Source organism: Benincasa hispida, chromosome 5, assembly GCF_027475165.1.
Source record: "Benincasa hispida cultivar pf3 chromosome 5, pf3_genome.v1.1, whole genome shotgun sequence".
Lineage (NCBI taxonomy): Eukaryota > Viridiplantae > Streptophyta > Magnoliopsida > Cucurbitales > Cucurbitaceae > Benincasa > Benincasa hispida.
This window is the reverse complement of record NC_143482.1, coordinates 16013633-16035853: the sequence shown is the minus strand read 5'-3', so window position 1 is coordinate 16035853 and position 22221 is coordinate 16013633. Positions and strand designations below refer to the sequence as shown.

Here is a 22221-nt window from a genome sequence, read left to right as displayed (position 1 = left end):
ACGAATTAACTTCAAATGTTGCCTACAAAATTGAACATTTAAATGCTATATCAAAGGAGATACCCTAGAATTTAGAAAAGGAAAAAGTTTGAAACATACTTGCGATAGTCTGTTATTTCTTTACAATTGTTGAGAAAGTACCAATGTGCAATACGCTTTTCCTCCTCTGATAGCGTCCGTAAAGTTGACGCTTCTAATGGTCGTACCCTCTGCCTAAATAATTCAAATTCACTAAATATCTTGTGATCGATAATGTTATCATCATTTGTTCATCTCTATTGAATCTCGTTTCAATTCCACTTAGATATCGCGAGCAAAAGTTCCATGATTTATTCATTGCATATGCTTCCGCTATAGACCCCTCGGTTCGTGCTTTGTTCCGTACAAATTATTTTAATGTTCGTAAACTTCTTTCAATAGGATACATCCAACTGTAACTAACTGGACCCACCACTTTGGTTTCATATGGTAGATGAACTGCAAGGTGTACCATTACATCGAAAAAGGCAGGTGGGAATATTCTCTCCAATTTACAAAGTATGACTATGATGTCTGCTTGTAGTCTATTCAAATCACTTACACATATTGTCTTTACACATAAGTCGCAAAAGAATGTACACAACTCAACAATAGCAGTGGATACGTTCTTCGGTAGGTATGCTTGAATACCAATAGGGAGTAGTTTGTGAAGCAACACATGATAGTCGTGCGTTTTCAGCCCCGATATTTTTCCATCGTTGTCATTGACACATGTGATATGTTAGATACGAATCCATCAGGGAATTTCACTGATTTCAAACACTTACAAAACGAAATCTGTTCACCATTTGTTAATGTGTATGCTGCGTGTGGTTTTACAAATCTGTTCTCGACCTGTATCAAGTATAGGTCCTTTCTTATCTTCAAATCTTGTAAGTCTAATCGAGCGTTCATAGTATCCTTTGTCTTTCCTTCAATATTTAACAATGTGCCCACCAAATTGTCGCATATGTTTTTTTCAATATGTATTACATCTGTCATAATAATAGTCTGGAGCAATATGGAAGTTGGAAAAAAAATACTTTTTTTAGTCCAGTTTAGAATTCACTTTCTTTTCTTATCTTTCTTCGATGAATGTTTGCTAAGCACAGAAAATTTTAGCATATTTATTTGTTGTAATATCTCTTCTCCATTCATTATGACTAGTGGAGGTCTACGTTCAACTTTTTCATCATGTTGTCTACTTCGACGCCAACTATGATTCTCTGAAAGATAACGGATGTCCCATAAATGATATTTTCCCTCTTATCCCAAAGGACAAGTTATCTTCTTTGCATATTGGACATGCTTGATAACCTTTTGTACTCCACCTAGATAAGTCATCGTATGTAGGGAAGTCATTAGTCGTCCATAATAAGGTAGCATATAGTTAAAAAAAACTCACCAGCAACAGAAACATAAGTTCACACACCAATTGTCCACAACTCTTTCAACTCTTCAATCAACGGTTGCAAGTAAACATCAATTTCCTTTCCAGGAGATTTTGGACCAGGTATGAGCAAAGACATGAAGAAGTTTGTTTCCTTCATGCATTTCCAAGGGGACAAATTATAAGGAATTATCACCACAGGCCACATACTATAAGAAGTGCTCATATTTCCAAACAGATTGAAGCCATCTGAAGCTAATCCCAAACGAACATTTCGAGGATCTAGAGCGAAATGAGGGAATTCACGATCAAAATGTTTCCACCCCTCTGTATTAGCTGGATGTCGCAATACATCATCCGTTTCAACTCGCTTATTTTTATGTCATCTCATGTCAGAAGCACCTTCTTTTGATGCAAACAATCGTTTTAATCTTAGTATCAATGGAAAATGATGCAATACCTTATGTGGTATTTTTTTACCCTTGTCATCATTAACTTTGTACCGAGACCCACCACAAACAGGGCATTGTTGTAAATTTGCAAACTCTTTCCAATATAATACACAATCATATTTGCATGCATGAATAGACTCATAATCTAGGCCTAAATCATGCAATTTTTGCTTGGCTTCATAAAAGGAAGTAGATATAGAAGTGCCAGCTGGAAACGTTGCTTTTAACAATTCCAGCAACATGTCAAACGATTTGTTACTCCAGCCATTCAGAACTTTGATATGCATCAACTTCACTAAAAAGTTTAAGGACGAAAATTGCGAACACCCAGGGTACGTGCTTTGGTCATTAAATCCTCGAAGAAGTTCGTGGTATCTCTTTCTTGACCATTAAGGACATTTCATTATTCTCAATCCTTCCTTCATTTGTATTTTCGTTTTCAATTGGAACTTGTAAATCGTTTATAAGATTCAACATCTCATTTTCTTCGATAACATTACTATCTATACTATCTACTTCAACATCCTGTATTGAATGACTTGTATGACTTCTAGATAAGTTTGTTGGTTCTCCATGATATACCCATTCCCAATATGAAGAAGATATTCTATATGTTAATAGATGTCGTTCCACAATATTTATCTTTTCCCAAATTGAATTCATACAATTCTTGTATGGATATCTTATTCGTCCGGAATCATTTACATGAAACCTTGCCATATCTAACAACTGTGATACTCCTTCTCTATACTCCACTGATAACTTATTCCTTAGTTTAATCCATTCTTTATTCATCCTAAAAAATAAATATTTTCTGACCAACTTGTAATCCAAAACAATAACCTGGATTAGAGGACAAAGTACAAAGTATTATTAAGCATTGAGTTCCATAATTTTCATTTCTTAAGGCAAAATAAATCCATAGGCTCCTAGACTGCTTAAATTGTCTTAACAACTTTCAAATGTTTTATTTAGTACGTCTCCATGCTTTCAATTTTGTGTCTAATATAGGCCTCTCATCTATTCAACATCTTCTAAAATTTACAAACCTATTGGACACAACATTTAAAATTCAATTTTCTATTAGACACAAAATTTAGTTTTATGTCTACTAGATTCTTTAAACTTTTTTAAAATATTAAATGCGTTAAGTACAATATTTTAAAAAAGTGGGGAAGACGAAGGGGTTTGGTTTAAACCATAATTTTGGGGGAGTGATAATCCACCAATTCACAATAATTCGCCAAATTGCAGAAATTGTAATATATATTATAGTAAATTAAGTAATCCATAACCTTAAGAATTAAAAGGAAAAAAAAAACTCAATCCACAATAATATCCACAATCCATAATTCATAATTCACATTAGATTACCAACATGCTAGAAATAAAACATTAGCAATATTAATTACCAACAGTAGTAACATGCCAGTTGGGATCGGGCAACAGTGGTGGGCTAGAGGTGGGTTTGAGGGGGAGTACTACGGACCCTTCGAGTAAAGTAATATTTGAATTCATAGTCAAAATATATGTATTCTTTTAACTCTAAAATTGATGATACATAGAAGTGGTTTTACACATGCGAAGTAATATAACACACAAGTAAATTTAGTTACCATTATTGAACAAAGTATTTTTTTACTACTTTTGGAGCAAAAGGATTAGAACCATAAACCTGATGGTAAACTATGTTAGTTTGGCTGAAACAAAGTAATTTTAAATAGTATCTTCAACGTAAAATTATATAAAAAAAAAACATATTAAAATGCTATAGTATACTAGAAATAAAACAAAAACATCACGAAACAGATTCTTAATACACAACAGTAGTTTTATACACACTCAATTGCAAAATTTTCTTAATATACATATACTCATTTCATTTAACATTTAACATGTTGAAAATTTAAAATGTTCTAATTAGATGAGTTATAAATGACTTAATTTATGAGAGTTGGCAAAATTAAATGATGAGAGCTAATTAACTTAATGTAAGAGTTTTATGTATTTAAGTACAAGAGTTTCATGAATTAAAGTACTGGAGTTAATATGGATTTTTATATATTTAAGTATGAGAGTTATGGACTCATAAAATCCTATAATGTGATTGTTTTGTATTGTAAAGCATCCAAGTGTGTAGAGAAGTATACACAAAGAGCCAAGTTTGAAGAGTCTTTCAAATAAAAGAGAAATTGTTTTCTCTCAAATATTCTTTTATTATTTATTTATTCCCGAGTGTCCATCACATGCTTCCAATGAAGTGGTATCAGAGTTTGAGTTTAAAGTTTGCAAAACAAGAATGATTTTTGCAAATGACAAATAACAATTTGGTTCCCTTCCAAGTGCCTTGACTTATAAAAGAAAATTATAGCAGCTTGTGTATTCGTATGAAAGCTCTACTTTGTTCACAAGATGCATGAGACATTGTTAATAATTGTTATGAAGAACCAAAAAGTGATACGACTTTAAATCAAGCTCAAAATAAGAAACTTTGCAAAGTACAAGAAAGAAAGACCAACAGGCTCTCACCATTATTCATCAAGCCATTGATGATCCAAATTTTGAGAAGATTTTTGGAGCAACTACTAGACATCAAGCATGAAAAAATTTGGAGAATACTTACAAAGGAATAAATCGAGTCAAGAAGGTTCGCCTCTAAAATTTGAGTCAAGAATCATTACATATGAAGGAGTTTGAAATAAGATTATACTTCAAGATTGCTAGCAGTAGTAAATGAAATGAAAAGATATGATGAGGCAATAAATGATGAGCAAGTAGTAGGAAAGATACTTTGTTCATGGGATGAAAAGTTCAATTTCATCGTTGTATCTATTGATGAATCAACGAATTTGATTACAATGTCTGTTGATCAACTTATGGGTTCTTTACAAACCCTTCTCAACAAGAATAAACAAAAAACTAGGCAACTTTTTAGTCAAACTTGCAATTAAGAGATAAAGAAGATAGCTAAGAAAAAGGACATCGAAGTCAAGACGTAGCAACAATCGTGGACGTGGTGATCCAGAGGTAGAGGTCGAGGTCGAGGTCAAGGATACCACAGTCAAAGAAATTTGATAAGAGTGATCCAAACTCAAATTAATCAATAGGTCGTGGAAGACAAATTATTCAAGGTTAACTGGAGAAAGATCAAATAATGAAATGAGGTATAATAAAAGACAGGCTAAATGCTATAATTATCATAAATTTGGCCCTTATTCCTAGAAATGGAGAAATAAAGTTGAAGAAAATGAAAATTATATTGAAAAAGATGAAGAAAGTAGCGAGTCATCTTTGATTCTAGCATGCAATAGTGAAAATACACGTGAAAACAATGCATGGTATCTTGATAGTGGTGCAAGCCATCACATGTGTGGATGTAAGCCGATGTTCGTGGAACTTGATGAATTCGTTGGTGGTAACATCATATTTGGTGATGCCACAAAAATTCTTGTTAAAGGAAAAGGTAAGATTTTGATTAACTTGAAGAATAGAAAACATGAGTTTGAGACAACTTTTAGAGAAAGGCTATAATATTTTAATGAAGGATTTATAGTCTTTCAATACGGGATAATTTGATAATATGATTGCTAAAGTGCAAATGACGAAGAACATTTTTAATAAAAATTCCAACTGACATTGCTAAATGCTTGAAGTCATGCTTGAAAGATCCATCATGGATTTGGCACTTGAGACTTGGGCATTTAAACTTTGATGGTCTAAGACTATAAACAAGGAAGAACATGGTGAAAGGACTGCGATATATCAAACATCCAGATCAATTTTGTGAAGGTTGTTTTTATGACAAGCAAGCAAGGAAGAGTTTTCCACAAGAATCTTCTTCAAGAGCAAGATGACCGCTAATGTTAGTTCAAACTGATCTTTGCAGACCAATCAAACCAAGTTTTTTGACAAGAATAATTATTTCTTATTATTTATTTATGATTCCAATCGAAAAACTTGGGTTTATTTTGTCAATGAAAAATCCGAAGTATTTGGCATATTTAAGAGATTTAAAGCTCTTGTCGAAAAAGAAAGTGGTTTTTACCTAAAAGCCTTAAGATCAGACAGGAGAGAATAATTCACATTAAATGAATTCAAAGATTTTTGCGTAGAAAATGAAATTCGTCGGCCTATGGCAGTTCCATGGACTCCTCAATAAAAATGGTATTGTTGAGAGGAAGAACAAAACAATACTTAATATGGCTCGAAACATGTTCAAGAGTAAGAAGATGCCAAAAGAATTTTGGGCACAAGCTGTTGAATGTGTTGTATACTTGTCCAATTGTTCCCTATTACAAGCTTGTGGAACAAAACGTCTCAACAAGCATGGACAAAAAGAATACCATCTATTGTTCATTTGAGAGTATTTAGAAGTATTGCTTATGCGTATATACCTAATCAAAAGCGCAGGAGTCTCGATGATAAAAATGAAAAGCATATTTGTGTTGGCTATGATGCAAGCTCGAAAGGCTACAAGTTGTATAATCTTAGTTACAGAGAAGACGATGGTAAGTAGAGATGTGTTTGATGAAGAAGCAACATAGAATTGCAATGATGAACCAAAAGACTATAAGTTCTTACTTTTTCCTAATGATGATGATGAGTCTAGTGACATTGCTTCTCCATGAACACCACCAACGTCGTCAATCATTCCAAACAAACCAGACCTTCATTGTCTGCAAGTTCAAATGAAGGACCTTGTGGCATGAGAAGTTTCTGAGACATATACGATGAGACTGAAGAGTTAAGTCAAATTTTAATAATCTTACTCTTTTTTGTCTACATGGTAACAATTAACCTTTGAATTTTGAAGAATCTTTGCAAGATGAAAAATGGAAGATTGCAATGGATTAAGAGATAAATGCCATAAAGAAGAATGATACATAGGAACTTTCTACTCTTCCAAGTGGGAAGAAAGCAGTAGGTGCCAAATGGGTGTTCAAGACAAAAAGAAATGAAAAGGGAGAAGTAGAGAGACATAAGGCAAGATTAGTTGCAAAATTCTATTCTTAAAGAAAAGGCATTGACTACGATGAAACATTTGTTCTTGTTGCTCGCTTGAAAACCATAAGGTTGTTAAGTACTATTGCGAAATCGACAATTAAAGAACACAAAAGGAACATAGAGATAGAGAAGATCGACACACTAACAGTGTGTTAACTACGTCCACGGGTAGAGGGAGAACAATATTATTAGAGAGAATGTTTTCAGAATTACATCAAAAGCGGCGCCTCTAGGGTTAGAGAGTTTATATAGCGCACTACTAACCCTAGGGTCAATTGTGCAAGTATATTTGAAGATTTCAAGAAGGCGGTGACTTAAAAATTTGAAATGACAAATATCGGTCTGATGTCATATTATCTTGGTATGGAGGTGAAGCAGTTGGAGGAAGGTATTTTTATCTCTCAAGAAAGATATACTAGAGGAATTCTAGAGAAGTTCAAGATGATCAATTCTAATCTTGTCACAACTCCGATTGAAATTTGGATAAAACTGTCCAAATATAAAGAAGAAGATGTTGTTTATCCCTCATACTTCTAAAGCTTGATTGGGAGTTTGAAATATTTGACTTGTATACGACTGGATAATCTTTTCGGTGTTGGATTGGTGAGTCAATTTATGGAATCTACTATAACTACTCATTTGAAAGTGGTAAAGAGAATTCTTCGTAATATCAAAGGTACACTTGATTATAGATTTTTTTATTCTTCATTTAAAGAATTCAAGCTTGAATGTTATTGTGATAGTGACTGAGCTAGAGATGTTAATGACTGCAAAAGTACAAGTGGATAAATGTTCTTTATTGGTAATACTGCATTTACTTGGAATTCTAAGAAGCAACCTATTGTGACATTATCTACTTGTGAGGTAGAATACTTTCTTGGAGCCTCATCTATTTTTCATGTTGTTTGGTTAAAGAATTTGCTGAATACAGTTGGAATGTTGCAAGATGATGCTACTTTGATCCATATAGGCAATAAGTCAACAATTGTTCTAGCAAGGAATCCAGTGTTCCATGATCGTAGTAAGCACATTGATACAAGATTTCACTTTATCAGACATTCCAGTTCAAGAAAGGAGGTTCAAGTTGAATATGTGAAGACTGAAGATCAAATTGTAGATATTTTTACGAAGCAACTCAAAGTTGGTATGTTTAACAAGTTGAGAACTTTGCTTGGAGTCTTTAGAAAACATGTTTAAGGGAAGATATTTAACATTAAATATTTTTTAATTACACGAATTAATTTATGAGAGTTGACAAAATTAAATGATAAGAGTTAATTAAGTTCATGTAAGAGTTTTATGTATTTAAGTATGAGAGTTTTATGAATTAAAACGGGTTAATATGAGTTTTTATGTATTTAAGTATGAGAGTTATAGACCCATGTGAATCCTATAAATAGGACTGTTCTGTATTGTAAAGTATCCAAGTGTGTAGAGAAGAATACACAAAGAGCCAAATTTGAAGAGTCCATCCAATAAAAGTGAAATTGTTTTCTCTCAAATATTTCTTTGTTAATTATTTATTTGTGAGTGACTACGCTTCCAACATAACATCTGTTACACCATTAAATAATATTTTATATTATTTTATAGATTTCAGTATTCCTAAATAATTCCTTTATGGTAAACAATAAAGTGAGTAATAAGAAACAAACTATATCATACTACTATATAATTAGAAAAAAAATTCCTGACTCAAATACAATAGATGGGATTGTTGAAATACCTTCAATCTATTATCTGACGCTCTAAAGGACTAACTATGGGATTTTAAAGAAATGTGTCATATAAACTATCTAATTCTACTAATGCATCTAACTATAATCTAATATATATCTAATAATAAACTCCCCTCTCATCTTGCCTATGAAAATGTAACTAGCATACTGATAATAAACAACATAAATTTCTATGTCAATTCTCTACGGTTTACATTTTTCTTTTTCTTTCTCTTTTTCTTTTTTTTTTTTTTTTTTTTTTTTTTTTTGTCTATCTTTATTTGCCTATTTCTTAACAAGTAACCATACACATCTCTCTCCCCCTCTCTCTCTCTTAGAAGTTCAAGAGAAAACCCCAAAAGAGAGGTTCTTTTGTGGAGTATCATATGTATATATAATGAGGCATGGAAAAGAGAGAAGAAAAGGGAAAGGCATTTTAGAAGTGAGCTTTTGTCATTAAATAAATTGAGAAAGAGAGAGAATATGCATTATTACACAAGTGAGTGAAGAAGAAGGGATTTTTGACCTAAAAATCCTTAATTTACAAGTGCTTTCTCTCTCTATATATATAAATCCTTGTATATATATCCTCACAAGAAAAGAAAAGGCTTTTATGAAAAAGACACAAGTAAGCATCCATACTTTGTTAAAGCAAATTATTTAAAACAAAAATAATAATAATAATAAAAAGAGATTACTTGGTAAGGAGCTTGAGAATATAAATAGGACTTTGATTCCTCAACACAAAAATTCATATATACATATACATATAGCTAGGTGGTTGCTATTGAAACAGTTGTAATGCTCATGCCCCCACTCCCTTTTTTCCTTTTCCCTTTCCTTTCCTTTTTTTTTCATTTGGATTTCTTCATTCTAAATACCATTTATTAGACCTGTTTGATATGATGTGAAAATGTTTTAGAGAGATTCTTTAAGCTTTTTTTTTTTTTTTTTTTAGTGGAGCACTGTTGATCAAAATGTTTAAGAAGATGGATTGCTTTCATAAATTATTTTTAATATTTTATTTTAGGTTTGATATTCAAAATTATATGTCTAACTTGTTAAGCTATATTTAGATTGAAAATTATTTTTAAAAATTAAAGTAGATATTAGTTTGTACTCTTAAGTTTTCGAGTTATATCAATATAAAACTTCAAACTAGTAACTACATCAATTTAAAGTTTTAGAGTGAGTCAATTCAGACCCTTTCATTCGTGATTTAAAAGGAGTTTTTTAAAAAAATAATAATAAGAAAGAAATTGTGAAATGGAATCAATAGATGCATCCAAACATCTCAATTATGTTGACACATTCTCAGCATCCTCATCATTCTCTAAATTCTAGATCAAAAAGATATCATTGTCTTCAAAGGATAAAAGTACAAAAAGGGAGGTGTTAGAGACAACCAATTTTCACTTTGATTTCATTTTTTCAAATTAGATCAAAGTCACCTAAATAAAATTATTCTTCTCCAAAAATACTACTAAAGAAGCAAAAAAAAAAAAAAAAAATTACGATCGTGTAATTTCTTTTAAATAAGTTTTTAAAAAGTAGAGGACAAACAAATGAAAATCACTCTAATTCAAGAAAAAAATGTTACTATTTATTTGATTCTCACATTTCTCTCTAACTTACATCATCATCATGTTGTGTAGTTGTAAAAATGTATAAAGAAAAAAAAAAATTGATCCATCCAAACATATATATACTAATGATAAAGATATTTGTAATAAAGATTAAATGTATTAATACAACTCTTGTAATATAAGGAGTATTATTGAAATGAGTACAAAGTTGAGAGCATTTTCTATAGCTTAACCACAAATAAAACTAGTAGTGGCTGGCAAAAAAGTGTTGTACCAATTGATTATGTTATTATGTTTTCTACTTTTTAAAACATTTTTAACTAAATTTATATTAGAAAATAAATAAATCTAAATAATTTACCAGAAAATACAAAATTTAAACAACATTAATAACATGAAAAAAATAATAATTAGTAAAGAGAATATAACTTTCCATAATATTACAAATATTCTACAGGTCCAAGATCCTCTCCCCCAATCACTTATTTAAAAAGCTCCCTTTCACTTTCATTTCACCCCATAGTAGAGAAGAAGAAGCTGTTTAAGCCCTTTATTCCTTTCACATTCATTCTTCTTCCCCAACCTCCCACCGCCATGGCCACCGCCGTGTCCTCCACCTTCCTTCGCCGCTATCTCTACTCGTTGTCCCAAACGCCTCACCGGCTAAGAAAGCGAATGCTAGCAACATGGACTCCTGATCAAGAACTTAACCAAGTTAGGCAAAGGTCAGGAGCTGACATGAAGAGGAAGCTCAAGTGGTTCGATTTAGTCGCTCTCGGTGTCGGGGGAATGCTCGGCGTTGGCGTCTTTGTCACTACTGGTCCCGTCGCCCTCCACGTCACCGGCCCCGCCGTTTTCTTGTCCTATATTATCGCTGGAATATCCGCTCTCCTTTCGTCTCTATGTTACACTGAGTTCTCCGTCCATGTCTCCGCCGCTGGCGGCGCCTTCAGTTACTTAAGACTCACTTTTGGTATGATGTCAGTACTAATAATGTCAACCCCACACTACTACAATTTTGATCTTTATCGAAAAACATTAAAAATAGTTTCATTAGTGTTTACTACCCATCAACTAATCGAAAAACTATGAATTCACAGTTTTGATGGGAAGTTAAGTACTTTTATGTCATCAAAGATGCTTTTATTTAGCTTTTTGACCGTCAACATAAATATAAACCTTTATTGACATTTTATTATCGTTAATATAAGTATTTTTAAATCAATTGTAATTAAATTAAAGTTTTATTGGCGATATTTTGTCACGAGCATCAACAAAACAAAAACTACATAGTCAACAAAGTCCAAACTTTTAGCGGTGTCAATTTCAAAATTCAATTGTATACTTTTACTCGATCTTTTTAGCTCTCGGCTTCAACAATAAATTAACATGATATCGAAACTCGGGTGTATATATATATATATTTGATGATGGTGGTTTGAGATGTTAATTATATGATATATTTGTAGGTGAATTTGTGGGATATTTTGCTGGAGCAAACATTATAATGGAATATGTGTTGTCAAATGCTGCAGTGGCAAGAAGTTTTACAGAATATCTTTGTGTTGCATTTGGAGAAAGTGAACCAAATGCATGGAGAGTGGAAGTTCATGGTTTATTAAAGGGTTATAATATGTTGGATTTCCCTGCTGTGGGTCTCATTCTTCTTCTCACTCTTTGTCTTTGCCACAGGTTTTTCTTTTTCTCTCTCTCTCGATTCACCATATCTAAATTAATTTTACTTACTTTTCTTTTCTTCCAATTTTTTTTAATATAAATTTGTTTTTCTCTCACCTTGCAATTATGTGGGTCTGTTACTATTTTTGTTATATTTTATAAATCACCCAATGATAATTATTTTGTTTTTTCGTTTTTGTTTTTTTTAAAAAAAATTAAGCATATGGACACTACTTTTACTTTTAAATTTTTTTTTTGTTATCTACTTTCTACATATGGTTAAAAAAAAACAAGTCAAATTTTGAGAACTAAAAAGGTAACTTTTAAAAAATTGTTTTTGTCTTTGAAATTGAGGTATGAACTCAACCATTTGTACTTAAGAAAGATTGATATTATTGTAAGAAATGTGGATGAAATAGATTTAGTTTTCAAAAACAAAAATAAAAAATCAAATAGTTACCAAACGGAATCTAATTTTTTTTAATTACAAATCTGGTCTTTATGATTAGGAAAAGGATTAGATTTTGGTCACTGCATGGAGTATTTATAAAGATTTTATTAAATCATAGACACTAAATTCTAACTCTTTTTTTTTTAACCATAGAGACCAAATTTACAATTTAAACTTTCTTATTTAAGATAAAAAACCAATATTTCCACCTTAGAATTAAGAAATTATTCTGAGACTTTTTACACTATTTGATATATGGGACAGTATCTACAAAAGGTATTTTAAATTTGTATCAAATATTGATTATCACAAAATAATGACTGTTTTTAATATATATTGAACAATTATGAAAGTAGTTGCCTCACTGAATAATTTTTTTCTCAATTCCTAACATGATTATTTTCAAAAGAATATAATTTGATCATGAGATTGAAAATCCCCAAATCCCAATTTTTTTTATTATGATATAGGAAAATGGAATGTATGAGATAGTATAATAGGGATAGTGTTTTTGGGGTTTGATATATATAATTGAAAAAAGTGGTATATATATATATATATATATTGGTGTTGTGTTTTGCAGTACAAAGGAGAGTTCAATATTAAACCTAATAATGACAGTGTTCCATGTGATATTCTTTGGGTTTATAATTGGTTGTGGGATGTACAAAGGAAGTGCAAAGAATTTAGTAAAGCCTGGTGGATTAGCTCCTTTTGGTGTTAAAGGTGTCTTGGATGGTGCAGCTATTGTTTACTTCAGCTATATAGGCTATGATTCAGCTTCAACACTTGCTGAAGAAATCCAAAACCCTACAAAAAGCCTTCCAATTGGCATAGTGGGTTCTGTTATCATTACTTCAGCTCTCTATTGTCTCATGGCTTTGTCTCTCTCCCTTATGGTCCCATACAATCAGGTAAATTATTTCAATAATATGTCACACTAGGTCCTAGTACACATTGCGCTATTCAAATACTATACTTTTTTTTAAGAATGGATGACCGGTTTAGAGAAGAAAAAACCGTGTTTGATAATCATTTTGTTTAAGTTTGGTTATTGAAAGTTTGTGTTTGACAATCGAATATCGATACATTTTAAGACGGACAATGACTCTCCACCTAAATTTTTTTCCTAGAAGTATAGTTAGACTGGTAAAGAAATTGTACTTAAAAAAAAGGAAGATGGGAAATGTCATTAATGACTTTCTTTTAGTATATGCTAAGAAAATGATGAGAAAAATAAAACATGTTTCTCATTAAAAATTTGAATCAAATATAAAGAAAGTTTAAGCATGTGTTTTTTTAAACACATCTTAGACTTAACCAAAGCCACTAAAATTAAATTTATTGATAGACTAAATGGGTCCATAAATGAAAAAAAAAAAAAGCTTCATCAAATATGCATATAAATAGCTAGCAATCATTATAAATAAACAATCCTAATTGTTAATGGATTGTGACTAGGAGATAGTTTTCCTTCCTCCAATTGGGGTCATTTATAATTATTATAACCTATATACATATAAATATATTTAAAATTTTGTAAACAGATATCAGAGAAAGCAGCATTTTCAATAGCCTTTCAAAGGCTTGGTTGGAAGTGGGCAGGCAATTTAATAGGTGGTGGAGCAAGCTTAGGCATTGTGGCTTCTCTTCTTGTTGCTATGTTGGGACAAGCAAGATACCTTTGTGCAATTGGAAGGGCTAGGTTAGTCCCTTTTTGGCTAGCCAAGGTCCATCCTAAAACAGGCACACCATTGAATGCCACACTCTTTTTGGGTAATTCCTTCCCTAATTCTTTTTTCTTTTGAGTTTAAATATTATTGTTATAGTTCATTTTAATCTCTATAATTTTAAAATGTTCATTTTTATCTTTATATTTTTAACATTTTAATTCTTATACTTTCAAAAGGTCTATTTTCGTCCATGTATTTTTGAAAAAGAGACCATTTTTGACCTAGACAATGATTAGATATAGCATAAGTACTTTTATCTATATCCTAGGCAACCCTTTTTGTTACATGGTAAAAATAATAATAATGCACCAACCTTTATGCAACCCACCCAATATCTAAATATCTTTTTTTTTTGTCCCTTTATTTTTCAAAAATCAAAATGATCACTTTTTGAAAGTTCAACCATTAAAATGTACAAAAATAAACATTTTGAAAGTAGAAGTTCAAAAAAGAATTTCAGAGAAAAAAAATGAACTAAAGTCAAAATTACGACCATCAAGTAATATTCGAAGGTTTTTTAAATTTTGTTACTAGTATCCGGCCACTTCAGAAAATTTTTATTGAACCGAAAAATTTATGCTCATCAAATTCAAGTTAAATCTCTTTTGAATATAATCTAGGGCTATTTTTAGATATATAAAAATAAATCAAAATATTTATAAAATATAGTAAATTTTATAACTATCAAGAAGTCTATCCGTGTCTATCGACGTCTATCATTGATTGTTCTAAAATTTTGCTATATCTTATAAATATTTTTAAATGTTTTATCATTTGAAATAATTTTCTTATAATCTAACTACATTTCAATGACTATTAGTAAGAATATAGATAAAAGAGTTGTGATAAAAAAAACAAAGTTAGTAGAAGGACAATGAATATGAAAATTAAAATAATGTACATTATTTCAATCAAGCTTGTAATGCAAGTCTCTCTTTTCCTATTGTATAGGACTTTGTACGGCTTCAATTGCACTCTTTACTGAGCTTTACATAGTGATTGAAATGATTTCAATTGGGACACTCATGGTGTTCTATCTAGTAGCAAATGCAACCATCTATCGTCGATACGTCATGGTAAGCAAACATCCTCCGTCTCGTATTCTCCTCTTTCTTCTCCTCCTTTCGTGTTCGGCCATCGGTTTCTCCCTATCGTGGAAGCTCAACCAACAATGGTGGCCGGGTCTTTTATTCTTCGGTGCATCGACGATCTCCATCATCGCCTTCTTTCATTACAAATTCCCGAGCCAGGATACATCTGAGGCATGGTCGGTGCCCTACATGCCGTGGCCGGCTGCGACATCGATATTCCTTAATGTGTTTCTCATGACCACATTGAGGATGTTGTCATTCCAAAGATTTGCAATTTGGTCATGCTTGATAACCTTGTTCTATGTGGTGTATGGTGTTCACTCAACTTACAAAGCTGAGGAGATTATTATGGAGGTGAACAATAGGGTTGGTGAAGTGACCAATAATGTGAATTCAACAGTCCAACAAAGCAAGCTGGATATACAAGTGCTTTGATAGATGAAAGTTGACTTTCTAACACACATGACCACTACTTTTATTTCTTAAATTTGCTCAAATTTAATACTTTATTTTATATATCCTTTTCTTTTGTCACTCTAGCTATGGAGTCTAGGGATTGTTCTTTTGTGTAAAATATTGTAGATTATGAAATTTAATTCAAACAAGCTTATTATATATCAAAATACAAATTATACTTCTTTCTAAAAAAGGACCCATTTAATGAACTAATATTTCCTTGATTTTGATAAATTAGGTCTCTCTAAAAGACAAAATTTCCAATTTTTTTTTTTTTACAAAAATGACCCTATTTAATAGGTTATAAACAAAGGAATTGAATTGTGAATCATGGTGGACATTTCATATGGAGATCTATATTGGAAAAATCCAATTGCCATGGTGGGGAGTTGAAATATAGGTACAAAAGGAAAAAGAATATCCAATAGCCCCTCTTTTGCCCACTCACACAGGGAAAATTAAGAAAGAGAAAAAGGGTGAGAAAAAAAAAAAGACCATCCAAAATAAAATTGGTGCTGTTCTAGTCTTCTAGATATATATTTTTGTTGGCTGCACTTTTTCTTTTTACTTCAATCTGTCATAACAACTTGACATAAAAGAGAAAAATATGTATAGCATGACGGTAGTGGTCTTTTTGTGAAGTGCGTAAAGATAGATATGAGCAATTTGGGCAATTATATAATCCAAACAGAAGTGGAAATTTGTTTTTTAACCATTGGCACAGTTTGAAGACCTAAGAACATGTTTAAGAAAACGAATTGTGTTGTAGTTTTGGTTAGTCCGTTTTATAATTTTCTACGACAATGGTTGCGATTATCTCAAATAAAATCTTAACATCTATTTTAAACAATAGTTCATTTTCGTGTAGAATATTTTTCTTATCTGGAAATATCTAGCTGCAATTTTCTATCCAATATTTTCCTTTATTGAGGTGCGGCTTATCTTTTCCAAATGAAAATTTGTTTCCTTTCTTGGATTTGATTATTTAAGGAGATTTATGTTGAACATTTAAGGAGGCTGCTTTTGTTATTAAGCAAGACGTGTTTTATTTTATGACCATTGTTGTGCACGATGTGTTTTTTCTTGTTGCTTACTATTCCGCTGTGCAAGTTCTTCATCTGTTGGAGTGCAATACTTTGAAGTAAATCACAGTCTTAGGGGGAGCCTAAACCATTGCTGCTAGGGATTCTTAGTCTTAGGGGGAGCCTAAGGCTTAGCTTCAGAGAAGGAGTTCTCCATCTTTAGGGTATCCTAAGATTCATCACTAAAGGGAGTTCGCTGACTAAGGGGAAGATATCTAAGTGAAAGAAGTCTCACATACTGTAAGAAGCCAAAGTGTCTAACACCAATATTATCAAACTTATAGGGAGCCTAAGTACACTTGAGAGGGAGTCTCACAACTAAGGGAAGCCTAGGTGGTTAGTGAGTTGAGCTTTATGTGAGTCACTATAGTGATTGTGTATTACAAATAAGTACTATGTTGTGAGCTGCTTAACTCTTTATTATTAATGGATTATCTTCCCTGGACACACTACCCCCTAGACATAGGTGGATTACTACGGAATTGTGTTACCAACTTTTGTATGCCTTTACTTGTTTACTTGTTAGTATTTGTATTGTTATAAAGCTTGTCAATGCTTTGCGTTTAACATTCATGTTTTGAGTGGGGAGTTATCCTGTTGCTTTTTCATTTGGTACCAGAGTGGGTCACCTTCACCACAAGTGCTTCAATTATGGATGGGATCAAAGAAGGTGACTCTACCACTCGTCCTCCAGTTCTAGATGGAACAAATTATTCATATTGGAAAGCTCAAATGACAGCTTTGGATAGATAGAAAAACTTAGAAGGCTATGGACTCTAGGTGGTCTCATCTTACCACCAAAATTGATGATGGAAAGGAAGTCTTGAAACTAGAGTCTCAATGGTCTGGAGAAAAAGATGAAGCTTAGTTGGGGAGTTCTCGTGCCTTAAATGCCATATTTAATGGTGTAGATTGCAACATATTCAGACTAGTTAATACTTGTGTCTTTGCTAGGGAGGCATGGGATATCTTATCCGTTGCTCATGATGGAACTTCTACTGTCAAGATGTAAAGGTTGCAATTGTTGAAATTAAAGTTTGACAATCATTGGAAGAATTCATTCTGAATTCAATATTTGGCTGTTAAACAATGCAAATAAGTCGTTTGCCCTTGGAGAGAAAATTTCAAAAGAAAAACTTGTGCGGAAGGTTCTTAGGTATTCAAGGAAGCTCAAGACATAACAAAGCTGAGAGTGGATAAAATATTTGGTTCCTTGCTTACGTTTGAGATGTTGGAAAGTCCAAGAAGAAGGACAAGGGAATTGCTTTTCAATCCTCAGTTAAAGAGGAACTTGTTGAACAAGATAGAGAGTCAGAGGATTCCCTTACTGAATCCATATCACTTCTTTCAAAGCAATTTAATTGTGTTCTTAAACATTTCGGGAAAATGTCTGGTACCTCTAATTCTTCGAGTATACCCATTGCCTAAAAAAATTCCTTTCATTCTTCCTCTATGGTGTTTACGAAATCTTAATTTGAGTTTATAAAGCATGCTAAAACTGTTTTGCAGAAAGTAGGGTTTCATGTTAGAATACCTTTGATGAACAGCTGAAATTCTTCTTCCCATCTACGAATTGGGCTTCCAATTTGATAGTAGACCACCACAATGATCTTCTCTACTAATCTTCAACTTGGATTGAGAGGTGGAATCTCAGATTTAGCTCAATTTTGGGTTAGGAAGGAAGAAGGTTTATGGAAAGCAAACTGATATTTAGAATTTCAGATGCATCAAGAAGTTCAAAATCTGAAAATTGAAGTTTTTAAACAACAAACTCATGCAAGCACTTTGTTCATCAACTTGATGACACTTCAACAACCACTAACAAAGTGGACTTAGGTGTTAATTATAGGGTTAATCCATATCAAACTTGCAAATGTTGGTTTAATTCCACTAATGGAATTTTTAAATTTTCAATTTCTTTTCCAATTTTTTTTTTATTTAATTTTCACTAAAATTAAATTTAAATAAAAATTCAAAATTGATTTTGAATTTTCAAAATTGAAATTGTTTTATTTAAAGAATTAATTAATGAAATCTAATTAATTAATAATTTAATACCAAATATTAAATTAATTAAATACCTAATTTAGACATGAATTCTATTCATATAAATTAATATTTAAATATTTTAAATTCTCTAAATTCGTTTAATTCAACAAAATTAAACGTTTTAATTATATCGAAAATAATTAATCAAACACTAAATTGGATTTGAACACTTCAAATTCAAAACCCTAATTTCAAATTTGAATAATTCAAATCTACTCAATTCATTATTCCAAGATATATTTTACGAGCTAGTAAAGGGACCTTATGGACCTAAAGATCATGAGCTCCAATGATTTGAGATTCATTGGCTAAACTCTTTAGACCGAATTAATCAATATTTGTTAACTATCGAGACACACGACTATAGCTTGATAGTTGTACTCTCCTCACTTGTAGATATATTTTTGTCCAATTTTTACCATAATTAGTAAGTCGATCCTTCACAGATCGTTCGTATTTATAGCTAGGTCAAAGTTATCGTTTTACTCCTATAAATACATCTTGCTCCTTAAGCTCTCACTGATCCTCCATTTAAATAATTGGTTTATTGTCCAACTTATAAACCATTACCCTCTCGATCATGTAAAAGTCGGGCTCCATTGCCCAAGGCCAGGAATCAGTGCTTAAGAGAACAACCTATCTGCTAACCCTAAACTGGGTAGGAGCGAATTCCATCCTACAGAACTATGACACCAGTTATCTATCCAATCTTATCCTCAAAATGGGAGGTTTATTGAGCAGTGTTGTTAGACTACTCTCACCTATATAGATCAAAGAATAATCTCAAATAAACAGGAGTTCATAGTTAGCTCAGGATTAAGATCGAGTTACCTTAGGTCATTGAATTTGAAATAGTCAGTTTTAACAGTAAACGGTCGTTATAAAAAAAATGACTATTTCGAGTTCCAATCTTATGCAAACTCATTGCATAGGATGCCCCCACTCATATGTCTCCACATGAATGATTTGGTGATCACATCATTTGTATTAGTATACAAAATGGGCCACATCCAATAGTGTCACTAAGATGAGGTACCCAATCTCATCCATATACTTATAGACCATTTTGGCTATATACTAAAACCTGATCCTTTTTTATGTCACCATATAAAATTAAAGTCTTCATATTATAGTCATGGATTTGTTTATTGGATGTTTGTAAGAGAATGCAATATCAACAATAATTATTAGAATAAAATACTCAATAATACTTTTACTGATAAATAAGATATGTTAATTATATTTACGAACGGCGAGTTTAGGACATTCCCAACAATCTCCCACTTGGACTAATAATCCAGTGACAAACACATAAATATAATGTCTTACAACATTGAGGAAAAAATAGAGAAAAAATACAATAAACTAGCCACTTGCCCTAGATTATGATGCTTGTAGTCCTGGTCCGACCAGGTGGTCTTCGAACACTTTAGCCGAGAGGGCCTTCGTAAGTGGATCAGCAAGATTTTCTTCTGAGGCTATCTTCGTGACTATTACGTCTCCTCGGTGTACTAAATCCCTGGTGAGATGGTACTTTCTTTCAATATGTTTTCCACGTTTGTGACTTCTTAGTTCCTTGAAATTGGTAACTGCACCACTGTTGTCACAATACAGGGTAATGAGCAGATGCATATTTGGAAGTACTTCCAAATCCGACAGGAACTTACGCAGCCACACTGCTTCTTAAGCTACTTCGCATGCAGTTACATATTCTGCTTCCATCATGGAGTCAGCTATATAACTATGTTTGATGCTTCTTCACACTATAGCTCCTTCTTAAGAGTAAAAATTGACCCTGACGTAGATTTCCTCGAATCTACATCAGTCTGAAAATCAGAATCAGTGTATCCTGAAAGAACCAAATTCTTACGTCCATACACAAGCATATAGTCCCTCGTTCTCCAGAGATACTCGAGAATGTTCTTACAGTAGTCCAATGACTTTATCCAGAGTTAGATTGGAACCTGTTGATTATTCCAACTGCAAAGCATAAGTTAGAACGTGTACACAACATAGCATACATCAGACTCCCAACTACCGATGCATATGGAATTATTTTCATTTTCTCAACTTCTTGTGGTGTTTAGGACACTGCTCCTTTGACAAATGAATTTTATGTCTAAAAGGTGACATACCCTTTTTGGAATTTTGCATATTATATCTTGGACAACATTTTGTCAATATAATTTGCTTGAAATAGTGCTAGAGCTTTGTTCTTGCGATTTCGAAAAATTTTGATCCCAAGAACATATTGAGCATCTTCCAAATCTTTCATTTGGAACTTTGATGCTAATAATCTATTTACGTCAGCAAGGAAACTTGTCTCATTCTTAGTGAGCAAGATATCATCAATGTAAAGGATGAGGAAAGCTACAGTTTTATTGATTATTTTCTTATATACACAAGGTTCGTCAATATTTTGTTCAAAGTCATAAGACTTGATCGCAGTGTCAAATCTTATATTCTAGGATTTAAAAGCTTGTTTTAACCCATAAATGGATCTTTTAAGCTTACAAACCTTCTGTTCTTGACCCTGTTCAATGAAACCCTCTGGTTGAGACATGATTCATCAAGATAGCCATTCAAGAAAGCTATCTTCACATCCATTTTCCATATTTCGTAGTCATAATATGCAACAATGGATAAAAGTACTTTTATTGATTTTATCATGGCAATAGGAGAGAAGGTTTCTTTATAATCGACCCCCACCTTTTGTGTAAAATCTGTTTCCACAAGTTTGGCTTTATAGGTTTCCACCTTGCCAGTTTGGTCTTGCTTTCTCTTGTAGATTACAACCTATAGGTTTAACCCAATGTGGTTGATCTACATGTTCCCAGACATAATTGAAGTACATTGACTCCATTGCAACGTCCATGATTTTTATCCACTGTTCCCTAACAACATCATCCATTGCGTGATAAAAGGTTAATGGATCCTCTAGGCCATCAACAGGTATGATGTCTTGACTTTCTATTAAACCCATGTAGTGTTAGGCTGATAAATAACCCTTCCACCATATCGAGGCATTCTCAACTTATGAGAAGGATGTGATGGGACAACAACTGTTGTTGATGGACCAGCTTGATCAACAACTTTTGTTGATTTGGCTATAGTTTCTTTGGTCATCTGATTCAATACTATTTTACTGCGAGTTGGATGATTTCTAATATGATCTTCTTCCAAGTATGTAGCATTTGTCAATACAAATACTTTATCATCTTGGGGATCATAGAACAAGCCATTTTTTGGTTCTTTAAGGTATCCTACAAATATGCATAATTTTGAACGTTCTTCCAATTTTTTAGGATTTTGGACCAACACGTGTAACGTGCATCCCCGGATTCTAAAGTGACGTAAACTACTTTTACATCCTCTCCATAACTCATGCGGTATTTCTGAAACACTTTTTAAGTGAACCATGTTCAAAATATATATGACAGTCTGTATAGCATACCCCCAAAAGGACTGAGGTAACTGAGCATAGCTCATCATCGAACGAACTGTGTCTAACAAA

The 22221-nt window shown here is 32.3% G+C and overlaps 1 protein-coding gene across 1 annotated transcript; it reads left to right on the top strand.

The window, feature by feature from the left end:
• The first annotated feature begins 10661 nt into the window (after positions 1 to 10661).
• On the top strand, positions 10662 to 15636 carry LOC120077701 (cationic amino acid transporter 6, chloroplastic-like). The gene is made up of 5 exons (XM_039031661.2): positions 10662 to 11141; positions 11638 to 11860; positions 12880 to 13210; positions 13844 to 14072; positions 14981 to 15636. The coding sequence occupies exons 1-5, from the start codon at positions 10763 to 10765 to the stop codon at positions 15553 to 15555; spliced, it is 1737 nt and encodes a 578-aa protein (XP_038887589.1). The 5' UTR covers positions 10662 to 10762; the 3' UTR covers positions 15556 to 15636.
• The last annotated feature ends 6585 nt before the right edge of the window (positions 15637 to 22221 follow it).

What these genes read in the sequence shown, in the direction of transcription:
- LOC120077701 (XM_039031661.2), top strand. Translation starts at nt 10,763, where the DNA reads ATGGCCACCGCCGTGTCCTCCACCTTCCTTCGCCGCTATCTCTACTCG. An exon ending in ACTCTTTGTCTTTGCCACAG is followed by an intron (nt 11,861 to 12,879) that starts GTTTTTCTTTTT and finishes TGTGTTTTGCAG; the next exon opens with TACAAAGGAGAGTTCAATAT. An exon ending in TTATGGTCCCATACAATCAG is followed by an intron (nt 13,211 to 13,843) that starts GTAAATTATTTC and finishes TTTTGTAAACAG; the next exon opens with ATATCAGAGAAAGCAGCATT.